At 39.3% G+C, this 14,319-nt stretch overlaps 1 protein-coding gene across 5 annotated transcripts in view; it reads right to left on the bottom strand.

Annotated features, from left to right (window-relative positions):
- Window positions 1–14,319, bottom strand: part of cfap74 (cilia and flagella associated protein 74) — a 62,243-nt gene that overhangs the window by 777 nt on the left and 47,147 nt on the right. For 3 of the 5 annotated variants that reach the window (XM_039801433.1, XM_039801431.1, XM_039801432.1), the window contains exons 25-38: window positions 12,741–12,874; window positions 12,340–12,616; window positions 10,751–10,885; window positions 10,281–10,414; window positions 9,699–9,833; window positions 7,346–7,455; window positions 7,182–7,237; window positions 5,596–5,715; window positions 4,874–5,029; window positions 4,513–4,651; window positions 3,372–3,526; window positions 3,043–3,175; window positions 694–830; window positions 39–173 (exon numbers count right to left, since the gene is read on the bottom strand). In XM_039801433.1, the coding sequence (XP_039657367.1) occupies window positions 39–173; window positions 694–830; window positions 3,043–3,175; window positions 3,372–3,526; window positions 4,513–4,651; window positions 4,874–5,029; window positions 5,596–5,715; window positions 7,182–7,237; window positions 7,346–7,455; window positions 9,699–9,833; window positions 10,281–10,414; window positions 10,751–10,885; window positions 12,340–12,616; window positions 12,741–12,874 (1,956 nt within the window). Of the gene's footprint in view, window positions 1–38; window positions 174–693; window positions 831–3,042; window positions 3,176–3,371; window positions 3,527–4,512; window positions 4,652–4,873; window positions 5,030–5,595; window positions 5,716–7,181; window positions 7,238–7,341; window positions 7,456–9,698; window positions 9,834–10,280; window positions 10,415–10,750; window positions 10,886–12,339; window positions 12,617–12,740; window positions 12,875–14,319 lie in introns of those variants that run through there. The other 2 variants (XM_039801434.1, XM_039801435.1) reach the window with 2 other exon arrangements.

Genomic DNA, 14,319 nt, shown 5'->3' with positions numbered 1-14,319 from the left:
TTCCCCAATTCAATAACAGTGATGTAAATCATCCTCACTTTGTATCCACAGTGGGGTGTCCACGTGACAGTGAGGGTGCGTCTGTGGCCTGTCTCCACAGTGCCCTTGGTGGGCTCCACACTGAAGCCGTGCTGCTGCAGAGATGCAGCGCTATCCCAGTAAAACTCACCACTCTGGTAAAAAACAGAGACAAAATAACTTGTCCAAACAGACATTCAACACAAAATTTATACATCTGCTCTTTTTTCCCCAATCGATTACCTTGAAACATGGTTTGGAGTTTATAAAGCTTATTGACATTTCATCTGAACACTTTTCACTTCATAATCTATGAATAATTATGCTTTGTCCGTCTAATTATGCCAATTATTTATTTAATTTTGCTGGAAAATGAGGAAGAAACATGACAGCAGAATTTTAAGAGGCATACTTTTTTAGTTATTTATAATACTGGTTTGTAGAAGCCTTAAAAAGGGCACAGATGGAGGAGTCAGATCGATGCCATATTGACGGCATAATACAAGACCACACAGAGGTTTGAATCCACAGGGTAGCTTTAAAATTAACAAATGAATATACAGTATAATAATGATATTGAATTTTGCATTGATAGGTTATTAACTCTCTTATGACGCATCACAGTACACTTGATAAAATATTTGGCAGTATCAGTATCTGATGACATCACAGTACCTTCTTACTGGGCTGTGTGGAGCTGATGCAGCCCACCTGCAGCTCCCTCACTGCAGGTGTGACGACTCCTGCGCTGTAGCTGGCCCGCAGGGTCACCAGCACAGGGATGGTGGGCTTCTCCATCACCTCTGACTCTGCTAGAGAGACATGACCATATGAGCAGTTTCGCAAGCTTTAGCCCATTTACTATAAATCAAATCATACTTTCACTCCCCTTTACAGTAACGCCCAACAGACCAGAGTCAATGGAATTTGCTGGTACAGTTCATTTTCATACCAGCTAACTATCTTGCAAAAAATAGTGGCGTGATTTAGGAATTTTAATGCAATGTTAGCAATGCTTGTGGCATGGAATGGCACTTAAAGTAGTGGGGAAGTGGAAGTCCTTACCTATAAATATTAAAGACTCAGGAGCTTTGCAGTGTTTTAAACCAGTCTAAAGTCAACACAAAGTGTCACCACGAATGGTTGCCTTGTAGTTATTGTATTCATTATTCTGATTCTGTTCTCCCACACTGATGGATATTTATGTATTGTGCTGTTTTATGTAGTGTATTTGCTGTTTTGTGGTTGCTGTTTTTTGTCTACCTGCCCAGGGAAAACAGATGCAAATTAGCTGCTAGCTATCTGTGGTGCAATTACTTTTAATTGTGCGTTGTGCCTGCAAAAATAAACAATAATAAATAAATCGCTCTAGAAATGGCAATGTCGATTTGTCTGTCTGTCATTCGGCCGGCCGGTCGGTCGGTCAGTCCACCGCTTTGGTCCAGACTGACAGATATCTTAACAACTATTGGATGGAAATTGGATGACATGTTGTACAGATACTCATAGCCCCCTGAGGATTCATCCATAAAGCGCCATCTTTGGCTCAAAATCTTTATTTGTTTGTCCATTACTTTGGTTAAAGACCAAATACCTGAAAAACTAATGAGATTTTCATCAGCTTCAGCTTTACTTTGTGTTTAGTGTTAATTAACAAATGTTTGCATGCTAACACTCTAAACTAAGGTGGTGAACCTGATTAACATTATCTCTGCTAAACATCTTTGTTAGGGCTGTCAATGTCCGCATGTTAGCATGCTAGAGTTAGCATTTAGCTGTGCCTAAGTACAGCCTCACAGAGCCACTAGCGTAGCTGTTGACTCTTCGTCTTATTTCTACCATTCCAGACATCCTTTGGCTTCCACTCATATATTTTATTAATTAGTTCCTACAAATCAAAGTATGAATCATGTGTACAATTTTCTGACTGTATTCATGCATGCAATGCATGCTACACATACATTTTTATATTTTTGTTTTGTATGTAATTAATCTCTACTTCAAAAGTGCAGATATAGTCTAAAACTGAGTGCAGACAGCAGATGGACACGTGATTCTGTTTATACTACATTGGGTGTCTGCATACACAAATGTGGTCACACATGTAAAATTCTGTCAGCATGGACATACGTTTTGGGCTGCAGGCAGACTCTCGCAGATGTGGGCAGATGACAAATGCAGAACCTTGCCATGCTGATGCAGAAACTATAAATTGGAACCCTTTAACTACCAAACAATGCCACTCAACGATCCTGTTAAATTAACAAAAAATTATGCTGGCCTAATGTTAAGTATGATGGCATTATGATACACAATTTGTGTGCGATTCAAGAGTCTGCTAATGGATTTGCATCTTGTACGGAAATTAATGAAAACCAATCGCTGCCTAGAATGATAGGAAAAATACGCACAAAAAAACACAAACAAATGGTCCATTAACTTCCTTCTTAAAGACACTCACAAACTGGAATTTTGCTGGGGGCCAACGGGAGGCTTTCAGAATAACTTCTTTTACCGTCATAAGTGCTGTTATTTTGACACAATTATACCAAAGCTCAGGCATTCATCCAACTGCTGATGCTATATTAATGTACAATCCCACTTTGATGTAGTGCAATCTACAATTGACTTGTCTAGGAGGTGTGCCTATTTTCACACATGGATTTTGTGGTGAAATATGATCTGAATGCTGGTGACAAGCACATTTTTGCAAGCACAGTTCTGTCAGCATCCTTTGTTTAGCATAAATTACTACAACACATACCCTGCTGTTGCTGGCATAATTTATGGAATAACTGCTGGAATGTGAAGGAGTTATTAGTCATATTTAGAGTGTTTTTCTGCCTTGTTGGAGCCTTCCGTATCTTTGAGAACATGTTTACTTGAATCATTTTTGATGGATCATTTCCATAGGTAACCAGTATGGTAGTATTGATCACGTCCAGACTGACTATGTATTTCATTAAACTACATAATGGCCATTATACTGTGCTAAAGAAGACATGAAGGAGGAGGCTTGGATACCTGTAAGCGGAGGTTGACCGGTTATCAGTGGAGGGAGGAGAGATTCAATCGGCACAGTCAGCCGGTCTCCTCCAAATAGATACATGTTATGTGAAGAAGCTGCCCCCCTCAGATCCACCACACACACTTTACTCTGAAAGACAGAAATGGCACAGGGTTAAGGTTGTTATATTATGAGGACCAGAGTGACGAGAGGGCATTCAGCGTGCAGTAAGTGCATTTAGAATGCAGCATTGTGATACTTTTAAACCAGTGATTAAGGTCAAGGTATGAAGTTGAGTATACTGATCTCAAGGTGTGAGTCTTTGTCTGTGTGGACTTCTGCTGACCTTATTTGTGAGCTCTATGGTCAGTCTGTCAGAATAGTTGACAGCCGGGTGGTCAGGCTGAAAGGTGACAGTGATGTCCTGGCTCTGTCCTGGACCAATGCTGCCCTCTACTGGCACCACACTGAACACACTCAGCCCACTGTAGTTCTGGGTTCCTGTACAGGAGGCAAAAGACATACTGCTACTACTACCATGTCTCCTACTGTTACTTCTGCTACTAGTATTGCTGTTAATATAATACAAATAAACATTATCTTTATTTCCCTGAGCTTATAATACAACACCTCAACTATGTCTAAAAGAGAACTCTCAGCTTTATAGTTTCTCTCAACCATACTCCAATCTGTTTTGCTCCTTCAGTAACCTTGCACATCTCCCACTCTACCTCATTGCATAAAAACTGAAGAAATAATGAATAATGTGCACACTAATGCATATAGTATGTTATCCCATCATTAAAAAATATATTTTAGTAGTATTAGTAGTTTAGTATATTTATAGTGCATTCTACAGTAGTATATTATTCATACTGTGTATTCTATAGATATACATCTTATTTATATCTATCTATCTATCTATCTATCTATCTATCTATCTATCTATCTATCTATCTATCTATCTATCTATCTATCTATCTATGTCTTCTGTCTATCTATCTATCCATCTATCTATCTATAGCGCTAAAACATACTTGGTTTGAGCAGGTTCTCAAAGTCCATATTAAAGGGGAATTCCAGCGATCTATAGATTGATCTATCAATCTATCTACTTTCTTTAGTCTATCCATGATAGCTGTGATGCTCTGGTTGAAGAGTATTCATCAATGTTGTTGCTCAACTGAGAACAAAAGATAAAGGGTCTAAGGTAAATTGATAAGAATTATTTAACAAAAATGCACTATATCCCAACCAATAGTGGATATTAATATTTGGGAGTTAATAATGATTTAAGTGCCTCTCAGTGAGACTGTGTCCTGAAGGCGTTTGCATTTGTTGTTTCTCTTCTCATTCATTCAGGTTTGTCCTAACCACCTGTATGTTATGAGGTTTGGTGTTGGAAATTGAACCCTTTTGTTTTAGAGCTCAGCAGTCAACGTTGTCGGTTTCCCTGGTGAATCACTGCAATGTTAATGACATCTTACCCACAGTAGGCTGGACCTGAGAGTCTGTGTAACTGCCCAGCAGGAAGGCCACCCTGTCAGCTCCACCCTGAGGCTGTGAGGGACAAAGGCTGGCCAGCAGCACCCTGAAACCCACTGCCACCGCTGAGCTGTTCTGTAGCTGCAGGAAAAAAACTGCGTGATGTCAGTTCCGAGTCTGCAACCCCCTTCAAAAGCATCAAGGCAATCACTGCATATGACCAGCGATCCAGTTCTGGATTTGATTGTTCCAAGAATGGATCTGAATCATCAGAAGTGGACAAATATCTTCAAAACCAGCAAGATGTAATGTTGTTCTCATACTTCTTCTTTTCCTTTTGCCCTCAGCACACTGTTGACTGACCTTTAGGACATGTGAGGTGCTCTCCTTCTCCAACACATAGCCAAAGTCAAGGAGACCTCCAGGGTGGGAGGAGGTGACAGCAGGGACCACACCCTCCCCACACACAGTCATCTCCAGGGTCATCTTCTGGCTACGCACCTCCAGACTCTCACAGTACTAAAAAACAGTACAAATAAAGTATTACTCAATATTTGTAATGTTACCTAATAATCTTTTATGTGATTTGAGAGGCACAATGGATAATTCTGATGAGGACAAATCACTGGATTAATATATCATTTTGGATTCAACTTCACTCTGAGACTTATGGGTCATTCATTAGTGGGAAATGTGAGACACACTGGTAACATGATGGACACTCATATGTTTATTAAAGGTGCACCATGAGTTCCTGCATGGTTTCAGCAAGATTTCAGAAAGCAGAGTTGATTGAGTAGTGTGAGTTGTATCTGAGAGTAGCTGCTGGAATGTGGTTTGTTGTATTTTGGTGCACAGCCTGTGCCCCTAGTGTTTGTTTGACGTCTACGACCCCTGTGTTGTCTCCCGAGACTGGGCTTTTTCACAGTGTATTCAGGGGGCGGGCAGCTAGCGGATCAAGGAGAGATGCCTACGATTTGAGACAAAAATGAAATTGCGCTGAAACCATGCAGGAACTCATAGTGCAGCTTTAAGTTCTAGCAAAAAGCCAGGGCTCCATGGTCAATTCTGCACTGCTAACCCACCTTTTTCTCCAGAGATGGACTGAAGGCCAGAACCAGAGTTTGTTTTCCTCCGGGTCTTAAGCACCTGAGAGCATTCAGAAGGAAAAAAGGACCACGTATATCCAGCACTGATGACCTCAGCTTGGAAACGGTCAAAGAAAACCAGTGGTGAACAGTTGATATTATAATTATTATTTGTAGTAATAGTATCCGTCATAATAAAAGTAGTAGTGGCAATTTAGGGCCTGGACATCTCTGGACATGAAATTAACGAGTACAAAAAGATACCATATGTATAAAATATAAAATAGGGCAAATCTATTGAAGATTATTACTTTTTCCTTGGATTAACCCTATAGGTGTACTGTACATTCATAAAGAGACAGTGGCAAAGTGTGTATCTAACATGGTACGTTTTAAGAAAGTAACTTTTACTTTGACATTAAAGGAGGATTTTATTTATCCAGGTCTTGAGATCTCCGTCTTCTTTTTCTGAGCATTAAGTGCCTTTATTGGATAGAGACAGACAGGAACTGTGGAGAGAGCGAGATGGGGAATGACATAAAACAAAGGCCCCGAGCCCAGCCAGACACGTACCTGGGATGTTGCCCGCGGCCACCTGGGTAGCATGTCTCTAAAATTTCTGCCTGCATCCATCTCAGTACAATGAATGTGAACGGAATTTCACTCGTGGTGCTCACATCATTGACAATTTTCATTTCAACTTCTCAAAAGCAACATGCATCTCCGGGGCAAGTGTCCTTGTTACTCTATATAACCCCCACTACGTGACAACACATCAGTTTTCTTTAGAAATGCTTTGAACAGAAGTGCATATACAAAATGTGGCTGAGGGGTTAAAGGCGTTGGGCAAAGGCAATGAAAAAAGGCAATGAATGCAACTTCCCCAGTTCAACTCTGAGAGAGAATCTTGTTGCATGTCATTCTCTCTCCCCCCTCATAACCTTTATTCTCTCTACTGTCTGCTCTCAAAGGTACAAAAATGCCTTAAAATACTTTCAAAAGCATGTTGAATCTTTAATTCTTTTCCAATTTTTTCGTTGCTGTGACCACCACAAACTAAATTACATTGATCTCAATTATATTGGGGTGGTAACAGAAATCCCCAGAGACTGATATCTTAAAACCTGGGAAAATAAAACCAAAACTATCTGTGGTGCTAAATACTTCTAGAGGTAAGTGAGAAAATTTTTTTTGTAATTTGTGTGAACTGACTCTTTAATACACACTTATATATTAAAGAGCACACCTCATACTATCTGCAGAAAGACATTTTTACATGCTAATTATGTTCATTAGTGTATTTAACACAAATTGTCAAAGTACTGAAAGTAGAGTGGACCTGCAGCTCAAAATATCTGTCTATCTAATACATTAAGATTAAGCCTATTGAATGCGCACATTATCACTTTTTTATAAAGTATGTTGAAAATTTGTACAGATATCTTAAGAAGTGTCTATAGAACACAGATACCATCAAGTGGGATTTTGGAACTATCGACAAACTATGTGGATTAGAAGTTTAAAATAGCTCTATTATTAGTTATGTGTAAAATATTGCGTTTTGACTTTTGTTGACAGGATACATCCAAAGATTCCTTCGAAATGTTCTGAACTGTAAACCTCTTGATCATTTTTTCTCCTAAAGATAGACAACACAAATAAAAACACAATAAATAGGTTAAAAAAAAAGGTATGCGTACAGTACGTGAAGAACTATTAAGCAACATAAACTTTCAAAATTACTCACCCACTGCCACCTGATGGAAGTCTATGACATTTTGTCCATTGTTGGATATGACCACTAGAGGGGGCTGTACAGCAGGACACTGCAGCTTCAAGTACAGAGTATTGAAGGGACTGTGGAGATATTAGACATGACAGGGAGAAAAAAGGAGTATATGTAACAGCTCCCACACATGGCACTTTGAGTCGGGAGAATGATGGAACATTACGTAAATCTGTAGCAGTGCTTATATTGTTGAGTTTGTTGTATTACCATTACAACAAAAGTAGGTAGGAACATCCTTTGGTGAGCTCAAATTACAAACAAGACAGACAAGAATGTTGACCATTCCTAACTTGAATAGACTCAGGATATGTTACTTCTTTTGAACTGCTTAGATTTAAACCAAAGGTGTTTCTATCTTCTCCCAGAGGGTATTTCCTACAATATTTAGAGCCACTGGATAAAAACCACAGGTTATAAATAGAAGAAAGAGATGAGAGGTTTGGATGAAGTCTTTCTTTCTCTGATACATTCTTTTCAACAGAGGCCAGGCTACCCGACCGAACTGTAATAGAGACACGCACTTTCAACTGTTGTGAAAAAGTGCAGCGTTGCTTCACATGTAATTTATGATTAGCAGAGAAGAAAGAAGACATTTCTCAACTGATTTCCCAGCACTTTCAAGTGGCGATTTCCATCTTCCACTCTTTCGAAGTCTATGATCATTTCTTCATTTCCCCATTGTTAAATTTAAAGATGAGTTCCAAAGGTTATGTCAGCTATATTCAGTCCCTCCAGAAAAACGCGATTATGCGATCGCATGATTCAATGCATAATCAGCCAAAGTCCGCATATTCATGTGGGGGCCGTATTTTTTCAAATATGCCGCACTTTTGCCGCATAAATTGCCGATTTCCGCGCAGAAAGTTGAAAAATGTTGCGTTTACTTCACACAAGAGCAGCCATTTTCCCCTGTTGCCATGGGAACGTTATGAAGTGACGTAATTACGCGACGTGAACATCATCGTTGGAGGTTGATACTTTGAGTCTCTTAAGTTGGTATCCAATAAGAAAGCTATCTTAATATCTGATGTCTACTCAAATTTCTTTAAGTGTTCCTGCTGTCTATATTATTAACGATTTTTGAAAGTCTGTCTCTTTTCTCTTTTATTTCCCTCTGTTTAGACTATAACTTTTATTTTTACTTTAATATTATATTATTTGTATATATTTTTGTATCTTATTTGTTTGCTTATTGCAATGACTGAATATCTGTAAACTATTTTTGGAAATTAAGTTTACAAAAGCAGGGTGTTCTTTTTCATCAAACCGCAGTTTTTGCAATTTCCCGCAATTTTTGCAAGTTCCTGCAATTTCATCGCAAAAACTGCATAAATATCCCGCATATTCCATCGCATTTTTTAAGAAAACGTGCCGCATAATCAAGGATTTTTGCCTGCAACAATCACAAAAAAGCGTTTTTCTGGAAGGACTGTATATTAGACCCCTCCCTCCAATATGCAGATGTGTTAGCTGCATATATAACCCAACCAAAGAGGTCATAGAGAGGTTACAGGGTTGTTGTAAAATACTGTTTTTATCAAGTGGTAATCCGTGAGTTTAACTACGGATTACCACACACACATATTACGAACTAAATTCCTTCTCTTTTTACTGGGTAGCTCACTACTGTGTTCCATACATAGAGTGTTGGTATTGTTATTCTTTCAGGCAGCCCAGAGGTTTCCACAGCAGAAATCTTGGCTTTTCGTTAAAGGAAGAAAATAAGCTATGTAGCAAACAACAACATAATGTCACACACAATCCCACACATTTTATGTACTATAAGAAGAAAGTGCATGCTTGCTAAATGCTATGCAGCTCCAGAATTCACAGTTGAGATGAAGACTGCATAACTTGATGGGCAAAGCAGGCAACCCAGACCCTCAGGCCACTGGGAGAACCAGGTTTACTAAAACATTATAAAAACTGGAATGCTAAGGGCCTTAAACAAATTCACACTCTGCAAACCCGAGGCAAGTCGTAGTGTTTTTACTGGGTCTGTATGTTTGCCCTATGGTGGGTTGATCTGGACTTGGTAGAGATATGTTACTTATATCAAACAAATACCTTATTTTTCCTCATGCATCAAAATCTTTGGTTAAAAGGTGGAAAACATTGTCTGGTAAAGGAGGCTGTTGTTTAAAATAGCGGTCTTACATTCAGGTTTTAGGACCACAAAGTCTGTACATAGTAACAGGACTGCAAATGGCAAAAACTTATATGAAAATATTGTAAAGGGCATTGATACATCTGGCAGGACATGGACTACAGTGTGTTGTAAAGATCTGTGTAGACGCTGACTCAGTGTCACCTCCACGACGGCTGGGCCTGTCGGTCTTCCTCTGGAGGGTCTCCGTCCGACACAAAGCAGGGAACGGTGTACTCGCTGTAGCGCTGGGTGAAGGAGTACAGCAGAGAGGCTCTGGCCTCCTCATACTGCTCTGACCTTAAAGGAAAAGACACACAATGAAACCCTTTTCATCCAAGTTTTCTAGCTCTGTTGAGATAATACTAACTATATATGGTGTGATCATTGTATATGTGAATACTGATGAAATCACTTGAGCACTGGAAAAAAAGAGCGAATGTTCAAGCGGAAGCTTTGTGTGTCATTTATTTCAGTGTTGCTGGATCTCAGACTTCTGACCAAGTTATTAATATGGATTAGCCTACTTTTTTACATAACGTGGGTTTCAGGGATAATCTATTCCCTTTTTGCAGTACTACTCTTTTCCTACTTCTATTTGATTATAGAATATTTATTATTGAATATTTGCTTCACTGGCATTTCAGTCCAGCAAACTGGATGTGTTTTCTAAAGTAATTTGTGATACAAAGCAAACAACAAGATTGATGACATCAAGGAAGTCATTGTAGAAATAAAAGCTCCTACCCTGGCTGTATGTCAGCAGGATTTGGTGGTTCAGTTAGTTGGTCTGTGTTTGGGCTGTCTGACACCGTGCTAGTCTTTGGAACCACAGATGCCTTCTTGCCTTTACCTGTTTCCACTGGGACCTCCTTTTTAGTCTTAATGGAACGTACAAAATCACACACACACACACACACACACACACACACACACACACACACACACACACACACACACACACACACACACACACACACACACACACACACACACACACACACAAAGGTGATTGATGGGTTCATACTAAGTTAGACAAATGTAGCATCTACATTCTGTATAAACACCAGCATGTTCATGAAAGATAATACAATCAGTAAGCTGTTGAAGATGTGCTCACATTACTGTAGAAGCCTTTGTGGCAGCACAGACTGACTCTGACACTAGCAGGAGGTGACGGGGAGCAGGTGTGTGTGTGTGTGTGTGTGTATTCTTACCTCCTGTTCAGCATGTCTGTTCCTCTCCAACTCCTTCTCACGGAGCATCTTGGCTCGGTGGAGGAGACGCAGCGCCTCCTCTCTGATGTCCTGGTCCAGCAGTCTGGGTCTGAACGTCACTTGGACAAGACATCTCTATGTGAGAGAGGAGAAGGAAACGTGTCAGGGATTTAGAAGATCCAGCAGTAACACTAGTTATTATTACATGTGGTATGCTACACATTTTCAGGAAACTTTAAAATGGCCTTCAGTTTTCTTCCTCATAACTTCCACTTCATATTACAAAGTGGGGGTTTAAATTAGTTTTGGGCAGTCTCTTGTTCTGAGGTTTCTATAGCGTGAACCAATTCAAGTGGATTCAGGGTGATAATCCCTCTGTTTTCCAATTTTCTCCCACTGGGCCTCTGCAGAATGCAATGGATTAATTGTTTCCATAAACATAGCCTTGAGGAAAGTCTTCCACTGTCAACTGATGGAAAATAGAACTTCTTATTCAACTGTCACAACTCACACCAATAAACTACAATGATTTCCAAAGCAGCTTTACTTTGAGATGATGCTGCATCCAGTGAATATAAAAACATTTCACTTTTTGTATTATGTTCTGTACTTGTTGATACTGCAGCATAGACAAATCAAAAATCTAAAGCACTTGTTCACCAACAGCAGCTATGATGGCTGTTTGTCTCACTGTAGTTCTGTATAGCTGTACTGAGTTGAACTGAGGCTGAAAGAGATCCGTTAGTTCTGTGATCATTGTCTTTGTTGCAAATTGTCATTAAAAGTAAAAATGTATTCACTAGTCCCAGGTTTGGTTTCTTTACGTAGTAAAATTACAGGTTACGTTCACAAACTCAAAACTATTTTGATGAAGTTTAGAGTACCGGTAAGCACTAGGAGTTAGATTTGCATCATATGCAGCCTAAAACGTTAATTATGGTTTTGTGACAAAGGTTACATTAAGATTCTGGCCATGCGTAAAACGAGAAACACCACCTCAGGGGATACAGCTCCACAGGATTACTCAAACAGCGGCCTGTGAGGAAGGGGTTGAATTAATATTAGGGGCAACATTTTCTTCAGCTGACCCCATAGACACCCATACAAACATAAAAACATACACACATCCCTTACCCCCTCAGTGCAATCGGACTCTGTGCAATAACTGCTGTGTTTACTGTTTTCTAGCTATTTAATGTGCGAGATGAATGTGTATGTGTGAGATGTGCTTGGGTGAAAATGTGCTGGTGTATGTGTTTTAAAAAAAAATCTTTTTACTCTATGCTGCTATTTGGAGAGGATGGCTCCAACAGAATTTTGTTGTATCACATACAATTGACAATAAAGATCTATCTATCTATCTATCTATCTATCTATCTATCTATCTATCTATCTATCTATCTACAGTGCTAAAACATGCTTTGTTTGAGAAGTTTCTCACAGTCCATATTAAAGGGGCATTCCAGCGATCTTCCATTAAGTTGGGGGAATCACAAGACACATTAGAAAGACTAGTAATCTGACCTTTATGTGTAAAATTGGTAGAATGCCCCTTTAATATTAATGTAAACATATTTGTGCTACTCCACCTCCCCGGGCAGCAGGCCGCCCGCAGAAGGAGTGATGCTGATGTCTGAATCCTTGGGTAGGGTGAAGGAGAACAGCCTGGGTGCTACAGGAGCCACGGCGCCCTTGACCACTGGAGGGACTGGTTGTTTGGACTGCTTATGGTTGTTTTGATGGTTGATCAAGTAAAGTATGGCAGTGGAGTGGTCTCCCACTGCCGTGGCCCCAAACTGGACCAGAGAATGGGAGAGCTCCAGTGGAGGGCGGACACCCACTGCTCGGCAAGACAGAAGGAAATCTCTGATGACAAAGAAAAAGAAATTGTTTAGTTATACGTATATGAATAAATTTTGGATGCAGTAAACTGAATCGTATCCATCATACCGGACATAATGAGACTGACCGAACTTGATTTAAAGTTAACCTGTTAATTCCTGATCTGCAGCTGAGCTGGAAATTGTACTCTTTGGCCTTGTTGGCACTGAAAATCAGATCAATCTCCAGGGTCTCTTGTGGGAGTAGAGTGCCAAAGCCATCATTAGGCTGGACCTCAATAAACTGTAGTGTGAGAAAACACAAACAACACACATTGAATTTCCAATTTACAGTTAAAATCCTTAAGATGTTTTTATGACATCAAAACCAATTTTTGGTTATATATGAGAGACATTGTTTTTGCAATAGCCATTCAACGTATTCACATTCAGTGATTATCTCTCTATTGTACATATGCCTTGAGGCAACAAGGAAGTGCTCTGGCTCTGTGATTTTGTCTTTTAATGTCCTGTTAACATGGCAAGTGGGATTGTGTCACTTTGTGTGTATTTTTACATCTACTGCTTATCTACTGCATCTTTATACTATAACGTACAGCATGAAGAACTGCCAGAGCTGGAGGAAAATGAGAGATAAATACAGGCTGCTATTTGCATAGCAGCGCTTAGATAAGTGCTATTGACAGAGCTATTAACAAACCCAAAAATGGGCAGGCCACAAAAGGATAGTAGTTTTTATTGTTAGTGGTGGAGTTCCCATTCTTCTGCATACCCAAGCATAGGGGATTCACAGCAAACATTTTTTTGCTTGCAAACCAGTGTAATTTTATCTCATTGATAACAGCCTCAGTTTCACTCTCTTTACGCGTATCAGAGCTGTATTAAGTTACTGCTAATGCTTTACATTTTTAAAAACATCCACATGTTGTATTGTATATGTTGAATTTCTGCCAAAGTAGCTACTGAACGACTGTTTGCTCTAGTGCTAAACTGCATTTGCTGTTGCAACAGTAACCACAAGGGTTGGCAAATAAACAAGGAATGAAATCTTTTTTTTTTTAAGACTATTTTTGGGGCATTTTAGGCCTTGAATTATATAGGACAGCTGAAGACATGAAAGGGGAGAAAGAGGGAGAATGACATGCAGCAAAGGGCTGCAGGGTGGACTACTATATATATGGGCGCCTGCTCTTTCAGGTGAGCTACCCAGGCGCCTGAGGACTAAAATTTTAAGGATTACAACTTTAAGTGTTGAACGAAAAGAGCAACTCTTAAAAAAAGAAAAAAAAAGAAAGAAAGGGAAACGTGAAAGGGTGAAGCTAAATTTCCCACAGTGAAAGCACTATTTATTTTAATGACTGTTTTATTAATCCTTCTGTTGTCCTCGGGTCAAATTTGACCCATTTTGGGGTTTTCTTTAACCAAATTGTCAACAATAAAAATAACGTGGATGGTTCCATACAATGCTCTTCCCAATAAATAAAATAAAGGTTCAGTTCACTACTTTCATTGAATTTGGGTGTTTAATTCAATTTTATATGATTTGAAAAAAGATTGCAAAAAAAAGAACATTGAAAAAAGTGACAAAAATGTCAGAAAAAGCTTAAAAGACATCGGGAAAAAAAAAAAAAAAAAAAACGTGAAAAAGCCCAGAAAAAAAATCAACAAAAACATCGGAAAGTGACAAAAGTGTCGAAAAAGGCGACCATAAAGTTTTAATTTTAAATT

The sequence above is a fragment of the Perca fluviatilis genome, chromosome 5, assembly GCF_010015445.1.
Source record: "Perca fluviatilis chromosome 5, GENO_Pfluv_1.0, whole genome shotgun sequence".
Classification (NCBI taxonomy): domain Eukaryota; kingdom Metazoa; phylum Chordata; class Actinopteri; order Perciformes; family Percidae; genus Perca; species Perca fluviatilis.
This window is presented reverse-complemented; position numbering and strand designations above follow the sequence as displayed.